The following is a 25,933-nucleotide window of genomic DNA, read 5'->3' on the forward strand; positions in this document are numbered from 1 at the left end:
GGCTGGTCTTCTCGCTCCTTTCCCTTCCTCCCTCCCTCCGCTGCGGCCGCCGCCTGCCATTCCCGCATCGTCTTTACTCCTCGCCTTTACCTTTGCTAAGCCTGCCCGTGACGAGTTTGAAGAGGGTGCGGGAAAATTTCACGAGGCCGTGCTTGCACTGCTTCCTGCACCTGCTCATGGCTCCCGAGGAGGAAGGGCCTGGCTTCTCTTCTGCTAGCTAGCCTGAAAAATCCTCGCCAACTTCGAGAGTGCAAAACTCTCAACTGAAGCCGGGTGGGGGGAAAGGGAGGCGGCCCTTTCGCTGCCGCTTCCCTGGACGCCGGGTTTCCCGCACGAAGCTTGCAGCTTTGGGAGGCACCTGCATGGCAGCGGTGGTGGGTCTCCCTGGCGACGGGCACTGGGCCGCGGCACCATCTTCAGCCCGGGTGTTGCCAGAGCCATCTGAGTGCCCTGCCCCTCCTGGCTCTCCAAACTGCCGCCGCCCATTTGGAGATCATGTTTGACGAAGGCGAAAGCTCTGCAAATGGGATGGTGGAGGTTTGGAGAGCTGCACGTGCAGCTCTCCAAACTGCTGCCACCCATTTGGAGATCATGTTTGATGAAGGCGGAAGCTCTGCAAATGGGATGGTGGAGGTTTGGAGAGCTGCGTCTGCAGCTCTCCAAACCGCCGCCACCCATTTGGAGATCTGCCGCCTCCGTCAAACATGGACGAAGGTGGAAGCTCTGCAAACGGGACGGTGGCGGTTTGGAGAGCTGCGCGCGCAGCTCTCCAAACCTCCGCCCCCCGTTTGGAGAGCTGCTGCCTTCGTTCGTGTTCCTTGCGGCCCTGAAAGGCACCAGCTCTCCAAACCTCCGCCTCCCCATTCTCTCAATGGGACTTTTTTATTCCCACTTTTTTCCAGAATGGCGGAGGAGGACTGGGAGCCGCAGGAGATGGCTTAAAGAGTCGCATGCGGCTCCGGAGCCACGGATTGCCGACCCGTGCATTATGCAACCAGAGTGGAACAGATCTTCCCAAGTCCTACCATCCTCCCAGATGCCTGTGAACGCTGCAGAGGAAAGAAGGAGTCCTGGAGCCATTGGCCCCCATGTCAAGCCTCAGAAGAAAACTAGGAAGACTATAGGGGAAGGGCAGAAACTCATTGTAAGGTTTTCTTTCTTGCCTCATTTGTATTGTAACAAGCCAGTTGAATGTATTTATGGAGAGAAGGCATTTGGGAATGGTTGACACAGCAAGTACTGAACACCTTGGACTTCTCTTGTGGTGGGAGGGAAAATTTGTCCAGGATGCTTGTATTGCCTGTTTTATATGAGTGACTACATGCACACACGCACACATGCCATTCAGAATCACACTAAGCCTATCCCCTCCACCTGCCTCCATATAAAGCTTCTTAAACTGGTTATTGCTTTGCGACATTAAACCTTTGTATGCACAACTTCCTGCAAATACCAAGGGGGAAGGAACCAGGCCTCCTCAGGCAATTTGCAATTCATATGCTCTCACTGAGGAGGTAGCAGGAAAGAGATCTCCAAACCCAAGCCCTGAATATGTTGCACTGGGGAACTCAGAATGGGAGTCCTAGGGCTCACTGTGTACAATTTAAGAAAAATTAACAGACTGGCTTGCACACTGGCTAACCTCAACTGGGCATCACAAACCTGGATTCACTGAACTAAGAGCTAAGGCAGGAAGCAACCCTTGAAAATAGGCAGCCAGTGATTATGTACTGAGGAAAACATGGCTATGAAGCATTTTGGGAGACATGTGCAGACCTGACTGGAAGCTCAAAGTGACATCCAACATTTGAAAATAATTGGCACACAATAAATTTCTTTTCCACCTAATAGAATTTTTGCCCTGACTTTTAGACCTTTATGGGTTGGAAGATCCTCTTTTGGGAGCCACTGCAGGGATCTTTTTCTGCTGTTTTTGCATTAAGAGTTTAAAAGTTTATCAAGTTTCGCTGACCAGATAAATTTTTAATCTTGTGCCAATAAAAGTGTGTACTCACACTCTTATGGCACAAATGGGGGTTGTGGGAAATCAGCTCCCCCCCGAGAAAGAAATATTTTTGGGAATGTTAAAAAAGCAATTTTACTAAGCTATTTTTTTTGAGATTTGTATAACATTTCATAAAATCAAATTTTAAATAAGCATTTGGCAATATGGCTCCTCTGGATTCCAGGACATCTGTTGCATTTTAAATTTGTGCCAGTGTCCCAAATAAGAAATAAAATAAAATGGCTATTATGTATGATTCATAGGATATCAAATATGATAGCTTCATGCTATTTTATAATAGCAGTATACTTACAAAAAATCTCAAGATGACATTGCTAAAAGCTCATGAGACTTTATATTGCAAAATTTGAGAGATGGAATGAATGCCTTGATCACTGTTTGTGATTAAGTTATGATATTGTAGCTGTAAATGCCATTTGTAGGTATATGTTATATTACATTTAACAAACTCTGCATATTATTTTATTGACACTGCCACTTATGGCATACTATTATTATAATAAAAATGAATACGAACGGAAGCCAACACCGAGGTCAATGGTTTCAGTAAATATCTATATGGCAAAAGCAATCTCAACTTGTCCTAGCTCTGTCTTAGCAGATATGAGGATCCTGTGCCCCTCCAAATTTCACTACTATTACAACTCTCAATATCCCTTATTATTGGACATTTATTGTGGGAAGTGAGACTGCATTTCTGCAACATCTATAGGTAAGAGATTCCCAATCTTTAAAAATAATAATAATAATCATCATCATCATCATCATCATCATAAGTTGGAAGGGACCTTGGAGGTCATCTAGTCCAACCCACTGCTTAGGCAGGAAACCCTATACCATTTCAGGCAAATGGCTGTCCAATCTCCTCTTAAAAACTTCCAGTGTTGGAGCATTCACCACTTCTGGAGGCAGGTTGTTCCACTGGTTAATTGTTCTAACTGTCAGGAAGTTTCTCCTTAGTTCTAGGCTGCTTCTCTCCTTGACTAGTTTCCATCCGTTGCTTCTTGTCCTGCCTTCAGGTGCTTTGAAGAATAGCTTGACTCCCTCTTATTTGTGGTGGCCCCTGAGATATTCGAACACTGCTATCTTGTCACCCCTCACCCTTCTCTTCATTAAACTACACATACCCAATTCCAGTAACCGTTCCCTATATGTTTTAGCCTCCAGTCCCCCAATCATCTTTGTTGCCCTTCTCTGTACCCTTTCTAGAGTCTCAACATCTTTTTTACATCGTGATGACCAAAACTGGATGCAGTATTCCAGGTGTGGCCTTAACAAGGCATTGTAAAGTGGTATTAGTATTTCACGTGATCTTGATTCTATCCCTCTGTTAATGCAACCTAGCACTGTGTTGGCTTTTTTGGTAGCTGCAGCACACTGCTGGCTCATATTGAAGTGACTGTCTACTAGGACTCCGAGATCCTTCTCACAGTTACTACTATTGAGCAAGGTACCACCTATACTATACCTGTGCATTTGATTTTTCCTGCTTAAATGTAGAACCTTACTTTTTTCACCATTGAATTTCATTTTGTTAGATAGCGCCCAGTGTTCAAGTCTGTCCAGATCCTCCTGTATTTTAAGCCTATCTTCTGGAGTATTGGCTATTCCTGCCAGCTTGGTGTCTGCAAATTAGATGAGTTCCCCATCTATCCCCTCATCCAAATCGTTGATGAAGATGTTGAAGAGCCCTGGGGCACCCCACTACACACTTCCTTCCATGTAGATGCAGTTCCTTTGAGGACCACACGCTGAGTACGGCCTGTCAGCCAGCTAAGAATCCATCTGGTGGTGATGCTATCTAACCCACATTTTTCTATCTTACCAAGTAGTAGATTGTGATCTACTTTATTAAATGCCTTACTGAAGTCCAAGTAAATTATATCTACAGCATTCCTCTGGTCCAGTAATTTTATCACTTGGTCAAAGAATGTAATAAGATTTGTCTGGCATGATCTGTTTTTGACAAACCCGTGTTGACTTTTAGTGATGACTTTGTTTGCATCAAGGTGTTTGCTGATTTGTTGTTTGATTATCTTTTCCAGAATCTTCCCAGGTATTGAGGTCAGGCTGATAGGTCTGTAATTTCCTGGATCCATTTTTTTCCCTTTTTTGAAGATGGGAACTACATCAGCTCTCTTCCAGTCCACTGGTAGTTCCCCAGTGCTCCAGGATCTTTGAAAAATATGGTTCAGTGGTTCTGAGATCACGTCTGCCAGTTCCTTGAGAACTTTGGGGTGTAATCCATCTGGTCCTGGTGATTTGAACTCGTCTAGGCTGGACAAGTGCTCACTTACCATTTTCTTGCCTATCTTAACTTGCATTTCTATTCCGTTTTTTATGGCACTGGTTTTGGTAGGTTGGACTGTTTTTTCCCTTTGTGTAAAGACAGATGCAAAAAACGAGTTAAATAGTTCTGCTTTCTCCCTGTTGCTTGTCACCTTCTTGCCACTTTCACCCACTAATGGACCAATCATTTCCTTAACTTTTTTCTTTTTTTTATATGTTAAAGAAACTTTTTTTGTTATTTTTGACTTTGGTCGCAAGCCTTAGTTCATTTTGAGCCTTAGCTTTCCTCACTTCATCTTTGCAGGCACAGGCTATTTGCTGATATTCTTCCTTAGTTATGTGCCTCTCTTTCCAATTCTTATAACCTGTCCTTTTTATCTTTCAGTTTATCAGAGAGTTCTTTATGCAGCCATGCTGGTTTCTTTTGCGAGCTGTTATTTTTCTTCTTTGTTGGTATTGTACTAGACTGGGCCTTTATTATCTCACTTTTCAAAATTTCCCAAGCTTCTTGAGTTGTTTTCCCCTTTAGGATTCTCATCCATGGAATTCTTCCCAAGGTCTCTCTAAGTTTATTGAAATTAGCTCTTTTAAAGTCCAAGACTCTAGTTTGGCTGTATTCTATTGCTTGTCTTCCAGAATGTTGAATTCCAATATTGCATGATCACTTCCTCCCAAGGTTCCTGTGGCTTCAATATTTTCTATCATTTCATCTGTTTGTGAGAATTAAATCCAATATGGCTAATCCCCTAGTTCCCTTCTCAAATTTTTGGGAGAGAAAGTTGTCTGCTAGATTTGTCAGGTATCTGTTTGATCTTCCACTTGGTGCAGAGTTTGTCTCCCAGTTGATATCAGGGTAATTAAAGTCCCCCATTACTATTGTGATGTGCTTCTTACATACCTTAGTTAGCTGGTTAGCAAAAAGTTCATCTATTTCCTCTGCTTGGTTGGGCGGCCTATAGTATACACCTATGGCAATGTCATTTTTCCCCCTTTTATATTGACCCAAATGTATTCAAGTTTACAATTTTTGTCATTGTTGTGCTCTATTTCTGTAGAGATAAAGTTGTTTCTTATATAGAGAGCAACTCCACCTCCTCTTTTGTTTAGTCTGTTTCTTTTAAATAGTTTAAATCCCTCTAGCTGTGTGTTCCATTTGTGGGTTTCGTCCCACCATGTTTCCGTAATGGCAACAATATCATATCTGCCCTCGTTTATCTGAATTTTTAGTTCACCCTGCTTACTGTTCATACTGTGCATTGGTGTATAGACATTTGAGTCCTTTATGACTGACCCTGTGTTTACTTGCTACATAACTTGTGTGGTGCCTGACTTCCCCGATTTTCTTAGATTGCCGGGGACAGTGATGTTGTGTATCAATTAACTCACTGTCCCCATTGTTTAAAAAAAATCATTCAACATTTATCAGACAATCAAACTGCAACTGCTTTTAAGTTTTATTGCAGCTTTATGCTTTCATTAAAGGCATGTTTTCAAACATGAAAGGCATAGCATGTGCATGTGTTGGAAATATAATGTAGCCATGCTACAGGTGAATCTTCAATCCTCAGTTTTTCTAACGGACACTCTAGTTTACTTTCTGTCACTTGGTGCTCTGACAGCAGTCTGGAAACAATCTTCTCAGCAACTGCTCTCACCAACAAATAATTTATTTTAAGAAAGTGGTTAGGTCAAAGGCTAAACATTGTCATAAGCTGAAAACACACAATCAGAAATAGAAATACTGTATTGTAATAGTATTTCATATGTTGCATATTCACAGAAGAAATGCTTAAAATCTACTGAAATATGTTCCCTTCTATTTAGTGGAACAAACTGTAACTGCTATTAAGCTTCTTTTCAGTATTTTATATTGTCATCAGGTAATCAGAATAAGGCCTGGAGGAACATTGTCCATGGGGTCATGGTGGGTCGGACACGACTTTGCAGCTAACAACAATCAGAATAAAATAGCACCATGCCTATGTCTTATGTTTGAAAAGAAACTTCGATTTTGGATTTTAGCAGTTAACAGTTTCAGTTGACTTTCAAATTCCACCCTACAAGTTCAAGATTATCATAACCATAACCATTTCAGCCAAACTAAGTAGCATTTCATAATATAGGAAAATTCTGATGCAACAGATCTTCCATTTAGGAGGCCTGGAATACAATATCTGAAAGTTTCATCTGGACATCATAGCAAAACAACAGATAACTTTGTTGGTTTGAAAATATTCTGGGCAAGGCACTTAATTTATGTTTGGTTGGAATTATTTACTACATCAGTTCACAGGCAGTCCTTGTTTAATGTCCATTTATTCAGCAACCCCCCTTCATGGATTACTGCCTTGTCGTGGCGAAGGGGCTTGCGTAATTCAATGAAGCTATGAGCTATGCCGTGCAGGGCCACCCAAGACGGACAGGTCATAGCAGAGAGTTCTGACAAAACGTGATCCACTGGAGAAGGAAATGGCAACCCACTCCAGTATCTTTGCCATGAAAACCCTATGGACAGTACCAAAAGGCAAAACGATATGACGCTGGAAGATGAGCCCCTCAGGTCGGAAGGCGTCCAATATGCTACTGGGGAAGAGCAGAGGGCTAGTACTAGTAGCGCCAGAAAGAATGAAGCGACTGGGCCAAAGCCGAAAGGACGCTCAGCTGTGGATGTGTCTGGTGGTGAAAGGAAAGTCCGATGCTGTAAAGATTTTTTCTCCATAGGAACCTGGAATGTAAGATCCATGAATCAAGGAAAGCTGGACGTGGTCAAACAAGAGATGACAAGACTGAACATTGACATCTTAGGTATCAGCGAACTAAAATGGACAGGAATGGGTGAATTTAATTCAGATGACCATCAGGTATACTACTGTGGGCAAGAATCCTTCAGAAGAAATGGAGTAGCCTTCATAGTCAATAAAAGAGTAGGAAAAGCAATACTGGGATACAATCCTCAAAATGACAGAATGATCTCAGTTCGAATCCAAGGCAAACCATTCAATATCACAGTAGTCCAAGTCTATGCCCCAACCACCAGTGCTGAAGAGGATGAAATTGACCAGTTCTATGAAGCACTACAGCACCTTATAGAACTAACACCAAAAAATGATGTTCTTATCATCATGGGGGATTGGAATGCTAAAGTAGGAAGCCAAAAGATAACTGGAATAACAGGCAAGTTTGGCCTTGGAGTGCAAAATGAAGCAGGGCACAGGCTGATAGAATTCTGTCAAGAGAATGCGATGGTCATAGCAAACACTCTTTTCCAACAACCCAAGAGACGGCTCTACACATGGACATCACCAGATGGTCAACACAGAAATCAGATTGACTATATGCTCTGCAGCCAAAGATGGAGAAGCTCTATACAGTCAGTAAAAACAAGACCAGGAGCTGACTGTGGCTCAGACCATGAGCTTCTCCTTGCAAAGTTTAGGCTTAAACTGAAGAAAGTAGGGAAAAGCACTAGGCCACTCAGGTATGAATTAAATCATATCCCTGTTGAATATACAGTAGAGGTGACAAATAGATTTAAGGAATTAGATCTGATAGACAGAGTGCCTGAAGAACTATGGACAGAGGTTCGCGACATTGTACAAGAGGTAGCAACCAAAACCATCCCAAAGAAAAAGAAATGCAAGAAAGCAAAATGGCTGTCTGAGGAAGCTTTGCAAATAGCTGAGGAAAGGAGGGAAGCGAAAGGCAAGGGAGAAAAAGAAAGATACGCCCAATTGAATGCAGAATTCCAGAGAATAGCTAGAAGAGATAAGAATACCTTCTTAAATGAACAGTGCAAAGAAATAGAAGAAAACAATAGAATAGGGAGGACCAGAGATCTTTTCAAGAAAATTGGAGAAATGAAGGGAACGTTTAATGCAAAAATGGGCATGATAAAGGACCAAAATGGCAGGGACCTAACAGAGGCAGAAGAGATTAAGAAGAGGTGGCAAAATTACACAGAAGAACTATACAAGAATGAGCTTAACGTCCCTGATAATCACAATGAGGTGGTCACTGACCTCGAGCCAGACATCCTAGAATGTGAAGTGAAGTGGGCCTTAGAAAAACTGAGCAACAACAAAGCTAGTGGAAGTGACAGTATTCCAGCTGAGCTATTCAAAATCTTAAAAGACAATGCAGTAAAAGTGCTACACTCAATTTGCCAGCAAATTTGGAAAACTCAACAGTGGCCACAGGATTGGAAAAGATCAGTTTATATTCCAATTCCAAAGAAAGGCAGTGCCAAAGAATGTTCAAACTATCGCACCATTGCACTCATTTCTCATGCTAGTAAAGTCATGCTTAAAATCCTACAAGCTAGACTTCAGCAGTATGTGGATCGAGAACTACCAGAAGTACAGGCAGGATTTCGAAGAGGCAGAGGAACTAGAGATCAAATTGCCAACATACGCTGGATCATGGAGAAAGCTAGGGAGTTCCAGAAAAACATCTACTTCTGCTTCATTGACTATGCTAAAGCCTTTGATTGTGTGGATCACAACAAACTGTGGCAAGTTCTTAAAGAGATGGGAGTACCAGACCATCTTATTTGTCTCTTGAGAAACCTATATGCGGGTCAAGAAGCAACAGTGAGAACTGGACAAGGAACCACTGATTGGTTCAAAATTGGGAAAGGAGTCCGGCAAGGCTGTATACTGTCGCCCTGCCTATTTAACTTATATGCAGAGCACATCATGAGAAAGGCAGGGCTAGATGAATCAAAAGTTGGAATTAAGATTGCCGGAAGAAATATCAACAACCTAAGATACGCAGATGATACCACTCTAATGGCAGAAAGTGAAGAAGAACTAAAGAGCCTCTTGTTGCAGGTGAAGAAGGAGAGTGCAAAACTTGGGTTGAAACTTAACATTAAGAAAACCAAGATCATGGCATCTGGCCCTCTCAATTCCTGGCAAATAGATGGGGAAGAAATGGAGGTAGTGACAGATTTTATTTTCCTGGGCTCCAAGATCACTGCAGACGGGGACTGTAGCCAAGAAATTAAAAGACGCTTGCTCCTGGGGAGGGAAGCCATGGCAAATCTAGACAGCACACTAAAAAGCAGAGACATCACCCTGTCAACAAAAGTGCGTATAGTCAAGGCTATGGTCTTCCCAGTTGCAATGTATGGCAGTGAAAGTTGGACCATAAGAAAGGCTGAGCGCCAAAGAATTGAGGCCTTTGAACTGTGGTGCTGGAGAAGACTCCTGCGAGTCCCTTGGACTGCAAGGCGATCAAACCGGTCAGTCCTAGAGGAGATCAATCCTGACTGCTCTTTAGAAGGCCAGATTCTGAAGCTAAAACTCAAGTACTTTGGCCACCTAATGAGAAGGAAGGACTCACTGGAGAAGAGCCTAATGCTGGGAAAGATCGAGGGCAATAGAAGAAGGGGACGACAGAGAATGAGGTGGCTGGATGGAGTCACTGAAGCAGTAGGCACGAGCTTAAATGGACTCCAGAAGATGGTAGAGGACAGGAAGGCCTGGAGGAATGTTGTCCATAGGGTCGCGATGGGTCGGACACGACTTCGCAGCTAACAACAACAACATTCAGCAACCATTTAAAGTTACGACATTGCTGAACAACTCCTCAAAGTTCTGACTCTTGCAGTGCTCCTACAGTCATGTGAACAAAATTCAAGCACACCTGCCTACTTGGGCTTAGGACCTTTGACACATTCGAGGATAACAGATAGTTCCTCCCTTCCATGGTCCATTAAATCAAATGAGTAAAAAAACCAGCCCCCAATCCAAAAACTTGTATAAAGCATTCTTTAATCTATTCTTCCTACTTTGTATTTCACTTTTAGATTTATTTATTTATTTTTGGCTTGGCCACCTGTATTGCAATTATAAACACTTGCTCCGATAAGTTGAACTTCTGTTCTTATTGGCAAGTTTGACTGGATGTTATGTTTTCAAAAAAGTAACTTTCATCTTCCTACCTCATTTTGGGAAAGTCTTTGAAGCAACCTATCATCATCTCTACAGTTGATGACATCTGCATTCAAATTAAACACAGAACTAGTTTAAACATTAATCAACATGCTTTTCATTTGTTTTGTACCTTTTTTCCTGATGAAACGTCTCCCAATGCCTGCAACTTTGGTGAAAAGAAACGAAATAATAAAATAAAAAAGGATCCTATCATTTTTGTTTTTTCAATGAACAGATTCCAGCTTGAGCGTATCTGGAGAAGATCACTTCCACAAAGTGGAAGCAGTCAGTGGCTTCAGTCAAACATACTTTATAAGCTCTAGAGTTGCTCAGGGCTATACTTGTATCTTGGAGTCAACTGATCTACTTTCCAAAGATTAAGAAAAACCATCCTAATTTCATCTAAGGAAGTATCAGAAGAAAATTAGGAATCTGAAGATAAACTACTACCCTTAGCAGTTGGATCTTTACATTATTTCAAAAACATATATATAAACTTAATCTGCTCTAAAACTTTTCAATTGTATGCCCACATATTCTTGAATAAAAAAACAACAACCTGGAAAATGCTCAAAGCTAAAAAACAAATAAAAGAGATAATTGAGATGGTGCATGCATGGGCTTCCTGGTTGTTGTTTAAGTGGTCAGCAACTAATGATATTGTCAGGTCCCCAAAGCCTCTGTGTTTTCCCTTGCATATATACATATATACATACATACATACATACATACATACATATATATGTATGGCTGACTGATGAAAACAAATAAGTTTGAAATGCATATCAGTCTCCCTTTCATTCTTTGTTAGCAATCTAAAATTTACACAAATATGAGCTGTCACTGTTGTGACTACTGCCTGTGGATGGCCTTCGGTTAGGCCGAAACAGGAAATAAAGATTTCTCCCATGGTTTGGGGCCTAGCAAGGTAATCTAAATAGTTAACAAGCAAGCATTTAACATATTATACATATATACAGGGACGCGGTGGCTCAGTGGGTTAGGACGCTGAGCTTGTCGATCAGAAGGTCGGCAGTTTGGCGGGTCGAATCCCGAGTGCCGCGTAGCAGAGTGAGCGCCTGTTACTCGTCCCAGCTTCTGCCAACCTAGCAGTTTGAAAGCACGTAAAAATGCAAGTAGAAAAATAGGGACCACTGCGGTGGGAAGGTAACAGCGTTCCGTGCGCCTTTGGCGTCTAGTCATGCCAGCCACATGACCACGGAGACGTCCTCGGACAAGCGCTGGCTCTTCAGCTTTGAAACGGAGATGAGCACCGGCCCCTAGAGTCGGAAACGACTAGCACGCATGTGCGGGGGAACCTTTACCTTTACCTTACCTATATACATATATATACACATACATATATATACATATATATACATACATATACATACATACATATACACATACACACACACACACACACATATATATATATATCCTATTTTGGGGGCCTGCCATTCTGCTGGGAGAAGGGGGAGCGCGGAAAAACCTCTCTCCAAAGAGCCAGCCCCTGGTGTCCAAAAGGTTGGGGACCTCTGGAATATGCATTTGAAGTAGTTTGATTAAATATTTTCTAAAATTCTTGGGCTACTTCAAACTTTCAAAGCTGTAACTGCAATGACTGTTTAAACACTGTTATTTTTTAAAATAATCATAATACTAGAACTAAATGTAACTGCACATTTATTTTAAACATACATATGCAACGTAGAATTGCACTCTAAGGCAGCTCAGAAGTGCCATCTTGTGGTAACTGTTTTCAACAAACACAATATCTTTTTGAATGTGTATTCAATGCTTAAATTCCAATTATATTTTATAAATTTCTAACATTACCATAAAATAAGTAAATCTAATCAAATATTTTTTTAAAAATGGACAGCCAAGTAATGCTGCATTTTCAAAAATATTAAGGCATGTTTTTACAGATTGAAATCTCTTTCAGCTGATGTAAAGTCAATTTAATGATACAGTTCAGGAATTTGTGTCACAAAATTGCTTAGTTATTCATCATTTCCAAAATTATTTTCTATTTATTAACAGTGGCTTCCATGGTTCATAAATGTCTTCTACAACATAGTTCTTTCAAACAAATTTTTGTTAGTTATGTTTACAAAAGATGGGCAAATGGATGGAGCAATTGTAAGACACAAAGATGCAGATTGAAAAATAGCGGATAGTGTAAGTAGTGGATAGTTTTGCTGCAATGAATGATTATCAAAAAAAGCAAAATGGATAACAATAACATCATGTTTTTGTTCGTTTTGTTATATAGAATTGAGAGTTAGGATATCAGAAGACACATAAGAGCTATTTAAATTTAATCCATGTTTTCTCCGATTGTTTAAATATAGTTTGGAGATCAATTCTATTTTTTCTTTTTCTTTTTCGGCTGTGTGCCATTCAGTATATGAGTTCCTATTTTAAGTTCAAATTTTAACTTTTCCTCCCTCTCAGGGGCTGATTCCACATACCGGCTGCTAGGGAACAGGTGGCCTAGTCACAAAAACATTCAGAAACCTCACACAGATAAATCTTTTTTAAAACCTCACACTTAACTCCTTCCCATTTTAACATTTTCTAATTTTCTGATCTGGGCAGCTTAGGCAGCCTTAGACGCTCAGTGGTAAGAAGAACAAGGGACTGTGAAGAGCTCCAAAGGGATCTCTGCACATTAGGGGAGTGGAAGTCAAAATGGCACCTGTTATTCAATGTGAACAAGGGTAAAGTGAGGCACATTGGTGCCAATAATCCCAACTACTCATAGAAGCTAAAGGGTATCAGAACTAGCAGTGATTGATGAAGAAAGCTATCTTGGAATAATGGGAAACAGTTCAATGAAAGAGTTGACACAGTGTATATCCATTGCAAAAAAAAAAAAAGCCAGCAACCTATCAGGGATATTTTCAACACTGGTATAAAAATAGCAGTCCAATATTATAATGTCCTTATAAAAATGAAAGGTGTAACTATATCTGGAATATTGCACACAGTTCGGGTTACTACACTGGAGCTAGAGAAAGTTCAGAGGATAAAACTAAGACAATTATGGGATGGAGCAGTTTCCCTATGAGGAAAGGTTGTGACATTTAAGGCTTTTTAGTTTAGAAAAGAGGCAAATGAGAAAGGACATGATTGAGGTACACAAAATTGTGAATGGTGTGCATAAAGTGGATAAGAAGTTATTTTCCCCTTTCCAAAATAACAGAACCAGAGGTCAATGAAATTGAACACTGGAAGAATCGGGAAAGATAAAATGGCTTTTTCCCCCCAAAGCAAATTAAATTTTGGAATTTGCTACAAACTGTGAAGCTGGCTGGATCAGGATTGGACCAAGTCATGGAAGTGATAGGAATTAATGGCTATTAGCCTTGATGATGACTCAGAAGTTTGTCTGCTGAGACACTAATGGGCTACCTTCTGGTTGGTCATTATGAGAAGACTTTGGAATAGGTGGGCCACTAGTCTAATCCAGCAGGGCACAGCCTATATTCTTATTCATTTAAACCAAAACCTACCTTATCAGATGAGAGTAGATAAAGAGAAGTTAAAGAAGGAATAGTACTTTTTTCACAGCTCAACCCCAATAACTTCAGGATTTCAACAAGTACATCATATCTTCTGGTATTGCTTATTTTGAGCAGATTGAAGTCATCCTTAGATTGACATAAACTTTTGATATTCACTTCCAAATGTGCCTATAAAGGCAGAAATATTTTTTTATTGAAAACACCTTTATAAAACAACAATCAATAATCATCTATTGGGTCATTTAACTGTTACATAATCATTTTCAAATCATTTTGTTTTAATTTCTGTCACTTCAGTTATTAAATAACCAAGTATTAAATTTACTGTATATACTTACATATTACCTTATTTGTGGATAAGCTGGCCCTCATATTTCATGGTATTTTGATTAAAAATTTCAGAGTTGGGTTATCTATGGGTGGGCTTATATATGCATATATACAGAATATAGAGGTACTTTTAAAAGTATTAACTTATATATTCATAGATAAATCTAATGCAATGTTTTGGTTATATTTTGGCACCCAAAATTCTCAGTTTTTCCACATGTATATAAGGTAATTAAAACTATTAATAAAACATTATTAGTAATAAAAATTGCATCTAAATATTGAGGGAATATAAAAGGCAACAGCGGTAATCTTATGAGAAGGAATAATATCATTGTTTTTTTGTAAAATTTTTAACACTGTTGCTTCAATTTAACTAGAATCCATTTAAACATTACAGGTGGTCCTAATTATTCATGAGGTTCCATTCCAGTGTAAAACAACAAAGAACAAAATTGTAAATAATGAGAACCTGAGTGTATAAGAATTATGGGGTTAGGTTCCAGACTCTATGGTACTTTCATCTGGATTTGTTCCTTTTTGTTCTCCCAGATGAAAATCTTGCATAATGATTTCCTTTGTACCGGTTAATATATTTAACTAGCTCAGGGGTAGGCAACCTTGGCTCTTTTATGACTCGTGGACTTCAACTCCCAGAATTCCTGAGCCAGCTGCCTCAGGAATTCTGGGAGTTGGTCCACGAGTCATAAAAGAGCCAAGGTTGCCTACCCTGAACTAGCTAGATTTTCCCAATTGTAGGGTTCTGAATGGATCCCTAGCAGCAGTTGCTTTAGTCAGAGCAAGCTGCTCATTATGTGCCTCACACTTGTTTCTTTGCTACATGTATAACTTAAACCTAACTTTAAAACAAAAAATAAGGCTCAAGTTATAGATCCATGATAATATTTTAATATATATTGAGTTCTGGTCTCTTATTTATCAATTGTGTCACATGAAAATGGGGATAGTGTAGGCCATTTGAATATATAAAGTTCAGGACCTAAATCATGGTAATGAAATATCATTTTTATCAACTGAAAATTTAGTATAAAATCCTACCATAAAAGAATAAATGGGAATGACACACTACATCAGATTTCCACTAACCTTAAAATTACTTTGAAATTCCTAAGAACTCTATCTGTCTATCTACCTACCTACTTACCTACACACACGATAAGGCTTTTCAAACTTTCCTTTCTCATTACAATCTATTTCAACTTCCAAATAACCACCTTGAGTTAAGGGACCCTTCAGCCAAATAGGTAAATTACATGTTTCTCGTTTATTTTGAAACACTGAAGTGCTTTTGGTTTATGAAAAGGTACTTTGTATCCAAACTATAATTCACCAATTTTCTAATATATGTAATACTAACTTGTATAAGCGGTTACCACCATTCTGCAATCAGCATTATTTAAGAAATATTTGAAAAATAAGAAACAAAATAGAACTTGTTTATACTGAACCTGAGAAAGAATTGCTTCTCCTCCATTGTTTCCATACGATAAATGAACAATCATCATATCTTTATCCGGACTGTCAAAATACCCAAGTGGCTTTATGGTATTAAGTTTTTCTGAAATGTCCACCTCAAAAAATTTTCCACTAGCTAGAGCATTTAATTTAATCTCATTGTTCTTATCTTTTAAAAATATTAATGTTTGTATTGTGTCCATTATTTCATTCTTACTTTTTATTTTTATACCACCGAGTGTGAAAGAGGTAGAAAGTCCCAAAATCTTCCCACCTTTTGATATGAAGGCTAGAAATTGTTTGGACACAGCATCTGAAATGGGTTCGGATTCAGCAATGATCAGAAGCAATGCACTGTCAATCCAAGGAACAGTCAGAACTTGTTTCTCTAACAACTGGTAGATGGTGTAAGCATTAATATCAACACAATCCATTATGACTGATTTTATTTCTTCAAATTTCAGTTTAGAATCAGAACCAAGATAAATTAAAATATTAGGAGGCTTCCCAGTCAAGTTTACTCTTTGCATGTTTCCTGTTATACAGTCACCACTAACTTCTTCTACACTGCCACTATAATCATCCGGAAGATCTGGGATGTTTTCTGCTGAGGCAAATTTAACTGACTCGATGGTACTGTTCTCCAGTTCCAAACATTCATGGCAGCTTGAAAGATGTAAGTGATGATGTTCTGAAGTATCTCTTTCCTTTTCAGATAATTGCTCAAGTTCCTCATTACATCCATTTATTTTCTGCAGTCTGCATTTCTCTCGGTGCATTTCTTGATCACTGCTTCCTGCACAACCATTAGTTTCCACCTCAGATTTATCAATATTTTCAAAAAGTGAGTCTCGTGACAGTTCACTAGCCTGTATCCGACCAGCCTTCTCCTCCTCTTTGGTACCTGGAGCCAGTTTTAATTCTTCCAATGCCGATTTCTTCAAGTTCACAGCTAATACATGTTAAATAAATTATTAAACAAAATACATGAACATAGGCACTCAATAATTCTGCCTTTAATATAAACTTAAACTGATAATCCAATTTTAAAATACATTGTGTAGATCTGAATGCATTTTACTTCTTGCGTGTTTCTATGCAGCTTCAGATTACATTTCTGCAAATGTTTAATTTAGTTTTTCCCCCTCTGAATTATGCACAGATATGGGTACATTTATATTCATCAATTTATGAATGGGACATACTAAAACTCTGAACCCTACTATTCAGGGGAGACGGTCCAAAATTTCTCTCAAATGGAAGTTGTCCAGGGTAGACCAGGGTTGGATGATTTATTTCTGGAAACCAATGAAGTGCTCCCATAAAAAGATGATTCAGAGAGATGTTTAGCATGGCCCTAAGGGAGATGGAATGTTCTGGAGTTCTTTGAAATTTTCTGTTCCTGGTAAATTGTTTTATGTGCACTCTAGGCATAAATAAAATGTTTCATGAAATTATGCTATACGGTATATGGCTAAACACATAGAATAGGCTAGGGTTATATACTGCTATCGGTCCCATAATAATGTTTACTTGACTGATCTATATCTTGTCCTTCCCCTGAGAGCTGAAGATGTATTTAGCACTCCCTGCTCTAATTTTTTTCCACAACAACCCTATGAGGTAGGTTGGCTGAGACAGAACAACCAGCCCCAAACACTCAGTGATGTCCTATGACTGTGGACGGATTTGAGTCTGGGTGTTCCCAGGCTCAAATCCAAAACTTGAACCACACCACCACATTAGCTGATTTGTTTAAAGGTAAAGGTAAAGGTTCCCCCGCACATGCGTGCTAGTCGTTTCCAACTCTAGGGGCCGGTGCTCATCTCCGTTTCAAAGCCAAAGAGCCAGCGCTTGTCCGAGGACGTCTCCGTGGCCATGTGGCCGGCATGACTAGACGCCAAAGGCGCACGGAACACTGTTACCTTCCCTCCGTAGTGGTCCCTATTTTTCTACTTGCATTTTTACGTGCTTTCAAACTGCTAGGTTGGCAGAAGCTGGGACGAGTAACAGGCGCTCACTGTTACGCGGCACTCGGGATTTGACCCGCCAAACTGCCGACCTTCTGATCGACAAGCTCAGCATCCTAACCATTTGCTAGAGTGCCAGTTGATAATATTGCTTGAGGTAGAGCAGGTGTCTGAATGAAATCCAGGCTTTTTCCAGCTGTCTAACTCTTAAATAATAAAATCTGCCCTGGAACCCCCTTTTTCTATCCCATCCTTCTGATAACTACTTCCCTCACCTACTCACGTTTTTTTTAGGTTGGGATATTTGCAATTGTCAAACTTGAAATGGTTTGTCCTTAGTTGCTGAATTCACAAAATATATTAAGCTGATTTGTTTAGTTCTGACTTAATATATTTTGTGAATTCAGCAACTAAGGACAAACCATTTCAAGTTTGACAATTGCAAATATCCCAACCTAAAAAAAATGTGAGTAGGTGAGGGAAGTAGTTATCAGAAGGATGGGATAGAAAAAGGGGGTTCCAGGGCAGATTTTATTATTTAAGAGTTAGACAGCTGGAAAAAGCCTGGATTTCATTCAGACACCTGCTCTACCTCAAGCAATATTATCAACTGGCACTCTAGCAAATATGGCCCTGCATCAGGTATGGAATGACCTATTTGGGGGAAGAGTTTCTTTCCTAGCTCAATAAGGAGACTGTGGCATTGGTTCTTCACTCATTCAACATACTCTCCTCCATTAACAACCTATAAATTGAAAGATCAGATACAATTATCCCATTCAAGTCTGTTCACAGCTGATAATAACTCAGGAGAAATGAGCAAACCACTCACCCATACTAAAGCCCAAGGAAGAGATAGTAAAGAAGAACTTCAACCCATGTTATGCTGTCTTCGATCACTGTACAAGTCAATAGTGTTGTGAGTCATCGCCTGCCAGCAGATCAGGCAGCCGAGTCAGATGAATTGGATGAGGGGGAAGGGTTGCCTGGGGTCACATCTGAGGAGCACGAAAACTCAGAGCTAGATGTGACACAGAGCCCATCTACTCACGCTCAGGCAGGGTTGGGGGCCTGAAATGAGCGAAGAGGAGGGACAGTTGGGGCCTGTTCCAGATGCGCAGAGAGGAGAGGCATGCAGGACAACGGAGGGCAGTAAGCATTCCAGCTGAAAACTCAAGAGACTGATCTTGTTTGTTTCAAGAGCTAAAGGACTAGTTGGAGTTTTGTTCCATAAAAGCTGTGTGTGCTGTCACACACATCAGAACTATGTAATGCATATCATGCTGCCACCATGTGGTTGTTTGGGGAAATTGCAACATTATGCTAATATGATCAGCCAATCCCTCCCATTTTGTGACGTACTTCCTCCTCTTTCTTAACTCCGTACTTTCACCCCTCCCATTCTGGGACGTACTTCCTGCTTCTTGCTCCTCCGTGCTTCACCTCCCACCATAATATGCGGACACAGTAGGTTCCATTACTGTCTTTTGACCTTGGAATACCGTCCATTCATCATCTACCACATCTTGTTTGCTGTAATCTTCTCTGCATGCAAATAAAGGTACTTCTGGATGATAAAAGGTACTTTCATGAGTTCTGCTATCAGGCAAAGGCTGTTAACAGTGATAGCATCTGCTTATACAGGCCAGGGACAGGGGTCTTAGCAAGGGGATAAATCATTAAACAACAGAGTCAGAATACTGTGTCAAAATAAAAGGGGTTTATCTTCTTACAAAGTCCTGCCTTGTTCAATGCAAAGGGTTTTTTCCTCACAAGTAAGCGGTTGAGCAGTACTTACGGAGGCTGGGACAGAACAAACAGGAGCATGGAAACTAAGCATATTTGACCTTGGAATTAGGCATCATTTAAGAGTGCTTCATAAATTTGGCGGAAGGAGACCTTCTGGGCCACCAAATGGCAAAGACACTTTTTATTGGGCAGGGCTTTTTGTTTACTCCACAACCTAATCTATATTATGATATGTCTGCTTCTAAAAAAAAATCAAATTCCAAATTAAAAGTTAATCCTGTCATTTCATTGGTAATTTCCCCTGGGATAATGAAGAGTAATGTCATAGGCAAATTATGCTGAAGTTGACCACACATTCCTGAGCAATTGTGGTCAAGAATAGGTCTTAAATGCATAACCACATACATGTGACAAATATTAGTCATAATGATTTATAATTAAATGTTGCAGAAATGGTCTTTTTTCCTATCCTTTCCATGCCTATTTTTTTTTATCTCATTTATATCCTGCCCTTCTCCAAAGACTCAGGGCGGCTTACAATTTAAAGCACAAATCAATGTGCTTAGCAATAGCCTTCATTCTATGTATATGCCTGCTTATTAAGGCTTTCGCCCACCCTCCAAGCGGCATTATTACAAAGTCAGCTTATTGCCTCCAACAATCTGGGTCCTCATTTTACCTACCTCGGAAGGATGGAAGGCTGAGTCAACCTTGAGCCTGGTGGGACGCGAACCTGCACTAATTGCAGGCAGCTGGTGTTACTATTGCAAAAAATTTTTTTGGGGGGGGGGGAAAATGAGAAGAGGATACAATCAGGTGGACTTCTAATTGACAGGCATTAAAGCAGACAAGTTTGTAAAGAATGATGAAACTCTGAACTTGAGATGTTTATACGCCACCAAAATATATACTTTTGTTGGGGATAGTCAAGTGGGTGTACTTACAGACAATTTTCTGAGGCACCATCCCATTATCCATTTGGAGTCTGTCTTCCAAGAATGCTATCCCAAGGCTACTAAAATTATCTATGCTGGCTTCAGCAAATAAGATGTAAGGCTTTCCAGTTCTGAATGCCAAAGGGGAACAAAAATCTGACCATTTCACAATCTGAAGAAAGATACACAGAATAATTTTCACATTAATGCATATACAGTTAGAATATTGAAATGCATCATAAAATTAAGTTAATATTCCTACCATTAATGTTCAGTTTCTAAATTAAATTAAAAAAGATTAAATACATCCACCAAGTCATGTTCCAAATTATACCCATGGATAATGAAAAACCAATGGGAAGAATAATAAATTCCAATTAATAAATTCCAATTATTGATCATGGTAAATGAGAAAATAGCAAACAAAGAGGGAAATGCAGCATTAGGAATTAGCAGACCTATAAATTTCTTATGGAGGCTCAACTCAGTTTACATAAAAGTTATGCAAAAAGCTATTTTCAAGCTTTTATGGAGTTCCTAGGTATTTTTGTGGAACAAGAACTGGGAAATTGTTATAATTTGGACACATTATCTCCCCTGTTAAGAACTGGCTTTTAAAAACAAAAGTCAGTACTTCAAGTTAGTTTAAAGACTTATTAGCAAAAGTATTTAGCAAAAGTATTTTAAAGAAAACTTACCTTTTTTGCTGAGCAAGTTTCAGCTTGTGAACTACTTGTTTGAATGAAAATACCTTCGGTTACAAATGTAATATGTTCATCTTCAACTACTTGTTCCAAATAACTAAAACGCGATACAATAAGTAATGTCCATTTGTTTAAATCATCAAGGGACTGAAAAGAAAAAAAGGTGGCTTAAATCAACTATATATTTTAGAAAAATGCAACATGGGTTATACTTTAGAAACTCTGGACCATGTTCTATTCCTGATGTATCTATTCAGGAAGACATTTTTTAGAGCAGCTGACCTTAGAAAGGTGAGTCTATTTTAAATTTAATCAAGAATAGATGTCACATGCAAGGAAAAATATTAAAATCAAACCCATTCTAAATGGTCAGTATTTAAGTATACCTGATAGACGTTTTCAGTTTTGTCACTGCCAAATAACAGTGTGAAATAGTTCAATATTAATACTACCAATAAATACAGTTTTGGGGTAGATTTGCCATCTGTGCAGCAACGCTTTCATTTCCTCTACCACTATTTCCCTAAAATACTGCTAACCTCAAATCATTCCTGTTTACACAGAAATAAAGACTTGGTTGTAGATAAAAGTGTATCTACTAGGGAGTAAACCTAATAAACGACAACATGATTTACTTCTGAATATTATGTAACTGCTTCAGAGATGCTTATCAGACATGTCCTTAAAACATACAAATCTCCCATTTCTTATTCTTCTAATTTTATCAAATAACAATTTAAAGCTAAAACAGAATTTCTGAGCAACAGTTCAGAAAAAGCTATCTGGTGAGTAATCAACCCTTCATCCTATAATAAAGCAAAAAATTAACTAACCTAAAGAATTGAAAGAACATGAAGTCAACAGTAAAAATCTGGATAAATCTGAATTTAACTTAATTTAAACTTACTAAGGGACCAGACAAATATGAAATATTAAGTCTTTTGCTGTTTTGAAATAATTAAAATAAAATAGCACCTTTGTGGGAACATAAATTATCTAGACTTTTAGGGAAGAGATGACTACTTGACTTCTTGAAATAAGAAATTTGAGACAGATAATGTGATCATAGAAATCCAAAAAATTAGATTGAGAGAAAGATTCAAGGCAGGAAAAGGGCAAAAGAAAAACCTGCCTTTTACTTTTGTACCTGATGAATAGCAGTTAATCCTACAGAAATGACAGATAAATATATCACACTTGAGACATTTCAAAGGATTTTTGAAGAGAAGGGAAAGAAGGTTGCCATTACAATGACAGCAACGATATTTGCTCATGCAAATGCATTATTCAAAAGAGTTCTTAAAGAAGAAATGCTGACTTTTTGCTAAGACATTTCTGGAAACCTTTTATGGACTTTTTGCTGATATATATTAGAAATGTTAATGATTTTTTTTTGAATTGGTGGATGGATAAAGGTTCGAAAAGGAAGAGATTAATAATCTGAAACTGGATAGAGAGATACATTTGCTTATATCTTTTATAAAGAAGTCCTTAAGTAGCTTTTTAAATTATTCTTTTCTCTCTTTCTGTACTTTTTTCTGTTTTCTCTGTTCTTTCTTTTCTTTTAGATTTGTTTTTATTAGGGACACGGTGGCTCAGTGGGTTAGGACACTGAGCTTGTCGATCAGAAGGTCGGCAGTTTGGCGGGTCGAATCCCGAGTGCCGCGTAGCAGAGTGAGCGCCTGTTACTCGTCCCAGCTTCTGCCAACCTAGCAGTTCGAAAGCATGTAAAAATGCAAGTAGAAAAATAGGGACCACTACGGTGGGAAGGTAACAGCGTTCCATGCGCCTTTGGCGTCTAGTCATGCCGGCCACATGACCACGGAGACCTCGTCAGACAAGTGCTGGCTCTTTGGCTTTGAAACGGAGATGAGCACCGGCCCCTAAAGTTGGAAACAACTAGCACGCATGTGCGGGGGAACCTTTACCTTTACCTTTATTATTGTTAAAATATTTAATAAAAAGTATTACAGTTGAAAGAGAGCCAGCACATGTAGCAGGTAAGATGATGGACTAAGTATGGGAAAATCCAATTTCTAGGTCTCCATTATTAATATGAATGCCACCAGAGGGACCTTGGGTTGGTCACTCCTTTTTAGTCCTAATCAGTGTTAGGCTCTGAGACAAAGTGGCAACAAACAACAAAAACCTGGTTATACCAATAACTAAAATCATTGGCCACACTACTACCTGCCACGCTCACAAACAATTGCATCAACAGACACATCGACCTACAACCAGCCTACAAACCCCACTCAGAATCCAAATCAACCACACAGCCAACCAGAAACACACTGACCCTCCACCATTCCACACAAGTCTCCCCTTCCACCAGTTCACCTCCCAATGACCCTGACCTAATGTAACCTCTCCATCACAAGACCCATCACAAGCCTCTCACTGAAGACTCCACACCTGGCCTATCCCCCTCCCATCAGTTCACCTCCCAATGACCCTGACCTGATGTAACCTCCCTATCACAAGTCTCTCACTGATGACTTATACCTGACCCACCACAAGACCCTCACTTGACACACCCACACCTGAAGCCCTTCTAAATAGAACACTGACACTGACATCTTCTAAACTCCGCTGAAGATGTTACCTAGCCTGGTAACGAAACGTTTGGCTCGGAGAACGAGCCTTCACCCTCACCAATAATTCTGCCTTAAGAATTGAGTTCAATGATTTTGCAACCATGTGATACAAACATTAAGACAATGATATAACCTAAGACAGAACATGAATTACATGAGCAGGAAAAAAGTGAAGATGAAAAAAAATATTTGGGCAGGAAAAAAGACACTTTTAAAGTCAGAACAGGAAATTCTGTTCCTCTAGATTTTGATTTAACAGTTTTCTCCATCTACACGGTAACCTTAATATATCCCTGAACTCATCAAACTTATCAGAATTAATCAAATACTCTGGTAACTCTACAATTTAATTCTTGGCTTTTAGCTATACTGTTAATACACTGAATCACAACATTTTATTGCTTTTTTGAGCTACTTTTCACAATGATTACTGCCACCATTGTAACTACAAGTCTTGTACATTGCTCCTATGTAACAGGAGTAATATTAACCACTGCACTTCTTTCCACATTCTCCTAGCAATAAAAAGTTGGCTGCTAATTATGGGAATTGGAGATCAACATTTCTGGTTGATCAGGTTAGAGGCTAACTTTTCAGCCTACCAGAAATATCATGGTAAGTTCACACATTACACATTTAACACAGATATTCTACACTAATACATAAAGCACACATGTACACAAACGCGACTATGTATATATAACTATTACATTTGCTGAAATCAGCTTTTCTTGAGATTTCAACTGATAAAAAGTTTTGACATATTGCTATCTCGTTACTTGTTTAATAGTAAGTGCTCCTAAATTATAATACATCCATGTGCAAGCTGCCTTGGTAAAATTTTAAAACAGGAAAACAGGCAAGCTGCAAGCAGAATATTGAACACTTAATAAAGCATCAGTGGCTGGTGCCCACACATTCAGCTGCACCTGGTATTTCCCGTTTACCTCGGACCTGTCCAAGGAACCGCTGTTCCCACGAGTGAAAGTTTTCAGCTCCTGTAATAAATACAGGCGTGCAAAATAGCAACACTCCCCTAACCCTCGCATATCCACACTCACAACTTCCCTTTCCACGCAACGTACAATAGACCTAGCCCTCTCTGGCCGACTCTCTGCCACTGCATATCACACCTGAGTCTCGCCGGTGAAGAAAACCTTGTCGCCCACCCGGAGGCAAATGATCTCGTCGGAAAGGCCGGGCGGAAGATGGGGCACCTGCCGATGCAACGGGAAGCGAGTACAACCGAAGCTGGAGGAGGAGGAGGAGGAGGAGGAGCTGCAGCCGGAGGAACAGCAGAAGGTAAACGAGCAGCTGGTTCGGTACAGCCGGCGCACCGTGCGCCGGATGAGCCCAGCGGAACAAGGCCCCCAGCGCGCCCACAGGTATAAGTAGCAGAGCGTGATCAGCATGACGCGCGTGGGATGTGTGTGCGTGTGTCGCCGGCGACTGCAAAAGGCCGCTCAAAGCCAGATTTCCATCCCTGCATCAGCAACTTCTCTGCAAAGTGAAGAGCGGCGGTGGAGCCGCGCCGCCGCCTCCCGATTGGTTGTCTCGCTCTTCATCACGCAAAGAGAAAGAGGGTGCTGATTGGCCAGAAATCGCATTCCTCCCACTCTGCCTTGTGTCAGCCGGGAGATTTTTCACCCCCGGGCTCGATTTCTTTGCCCGCGCGTCAGGTGACCTGCTTCCTGATTCTGCTCCACGTGGGGAAAAGTCTCCCGTTTCGAAAGAGGGGGAGGGAAGTACTTAGGGAAGGCGATTTTCCTGTTTATACTTCCCCAGTTTCTGCCTTGTCTTACTGTCTCTGCCTTTAACTTGTTATTGTTGTTAGTTGCGAAGTCGTGTCCGACCCATCGCGACCCCATGGACAACGTTCCTCCAGGCCTTCCTGTCCTCTACCATCTTCTGGAGTCCATTTAAGCTCACACCTACTGCTTCAGTGACTCCATCCAGCCACCTCATTCTCTGTCGTCCCCTTCTTCTCTTGCCCTCAATCTTTCCCAGCATTAGGCTCTTCTCCAGTGAGTCCTTCCTTCTCATTAGGTGGCAGTGGCGTAGCGTGGGTTGTCAGCACCCGGGGCAAGGCAAGTAATTTGCGCCCCCTAACCCGTGGATTTTAGCACTCGAGTCTCTTCCACTAGCTCAGGAATTCTGGGAGTTGAAGTCCATGAGTCATAAAAGAGCCAAGGTTGCCTACACTTGAGTTAGGTTCAAGGCAAAAAAGGGTCTCTGGAGAAGAGGGAAAATGCTAGTTTAAAACTGAAACAAGGCAACTTTAAGGTTCCTCAGCTGTGATTTAGGATGAGACAAAGAGAGGACATGGCGTTGAAAATGGTTAATGGGGCATGTTTGTTCCACTCTTAGTGGATGTCAAGATAAACCCCA

At 40.2% G+C, this 25,933-nt stretch overlaps 1 protein-coding gene across 1 annotated transcript in view; it reads right to left on the reverse strand.

Annotated features, from left to right (window-relative positions):
• HLCS (holocarboxylase synthetase) overlaps positions 1–25,073 on the reverse strand; it is an 81,604-nt gene extending 56,531 nt beyond the window's left edge. The window contains exons 1-5 of the mRNA XM_081327531.1: positions 24,679–25,073; positions 20,943–21,095; positions 20,254–20,416; positions 15,584–16,542; positions 13,773–13,952 (exon numbers count right to left, since the gene is read on the reverse strand). Coding sequence (XP_081183657.1) covers positions 13,773–13,952; positions 15,584–16,542; positions 20,254–20,416; positions 20,943–21,095; positions 24,679–24,957 — 1,734 coding nt within the window. The 5' untranslated portion in view covers positions 24,958–25,073. The remainder of the gene's footprint in view (positions 1–13,772; positions 13,953–15,583; positions 16,543–20,253; positions 20,417–20,942; positions 21,096–24,678) is intronic.
• Between the last annotated feature and the right edge of the window lie 860 nt (positions 25,074–25,933).

The sequence above is a fragment of the Vipera berus genome, assembly GCF_964194415.1.
Source record: "Vipera berus genome assembly, chromosome: 4".
NCBI lineage: Eukaryota > Metazoa > Chordata > Lepidosauria > Squamata > Viperidae > Vipera > Vipera berus.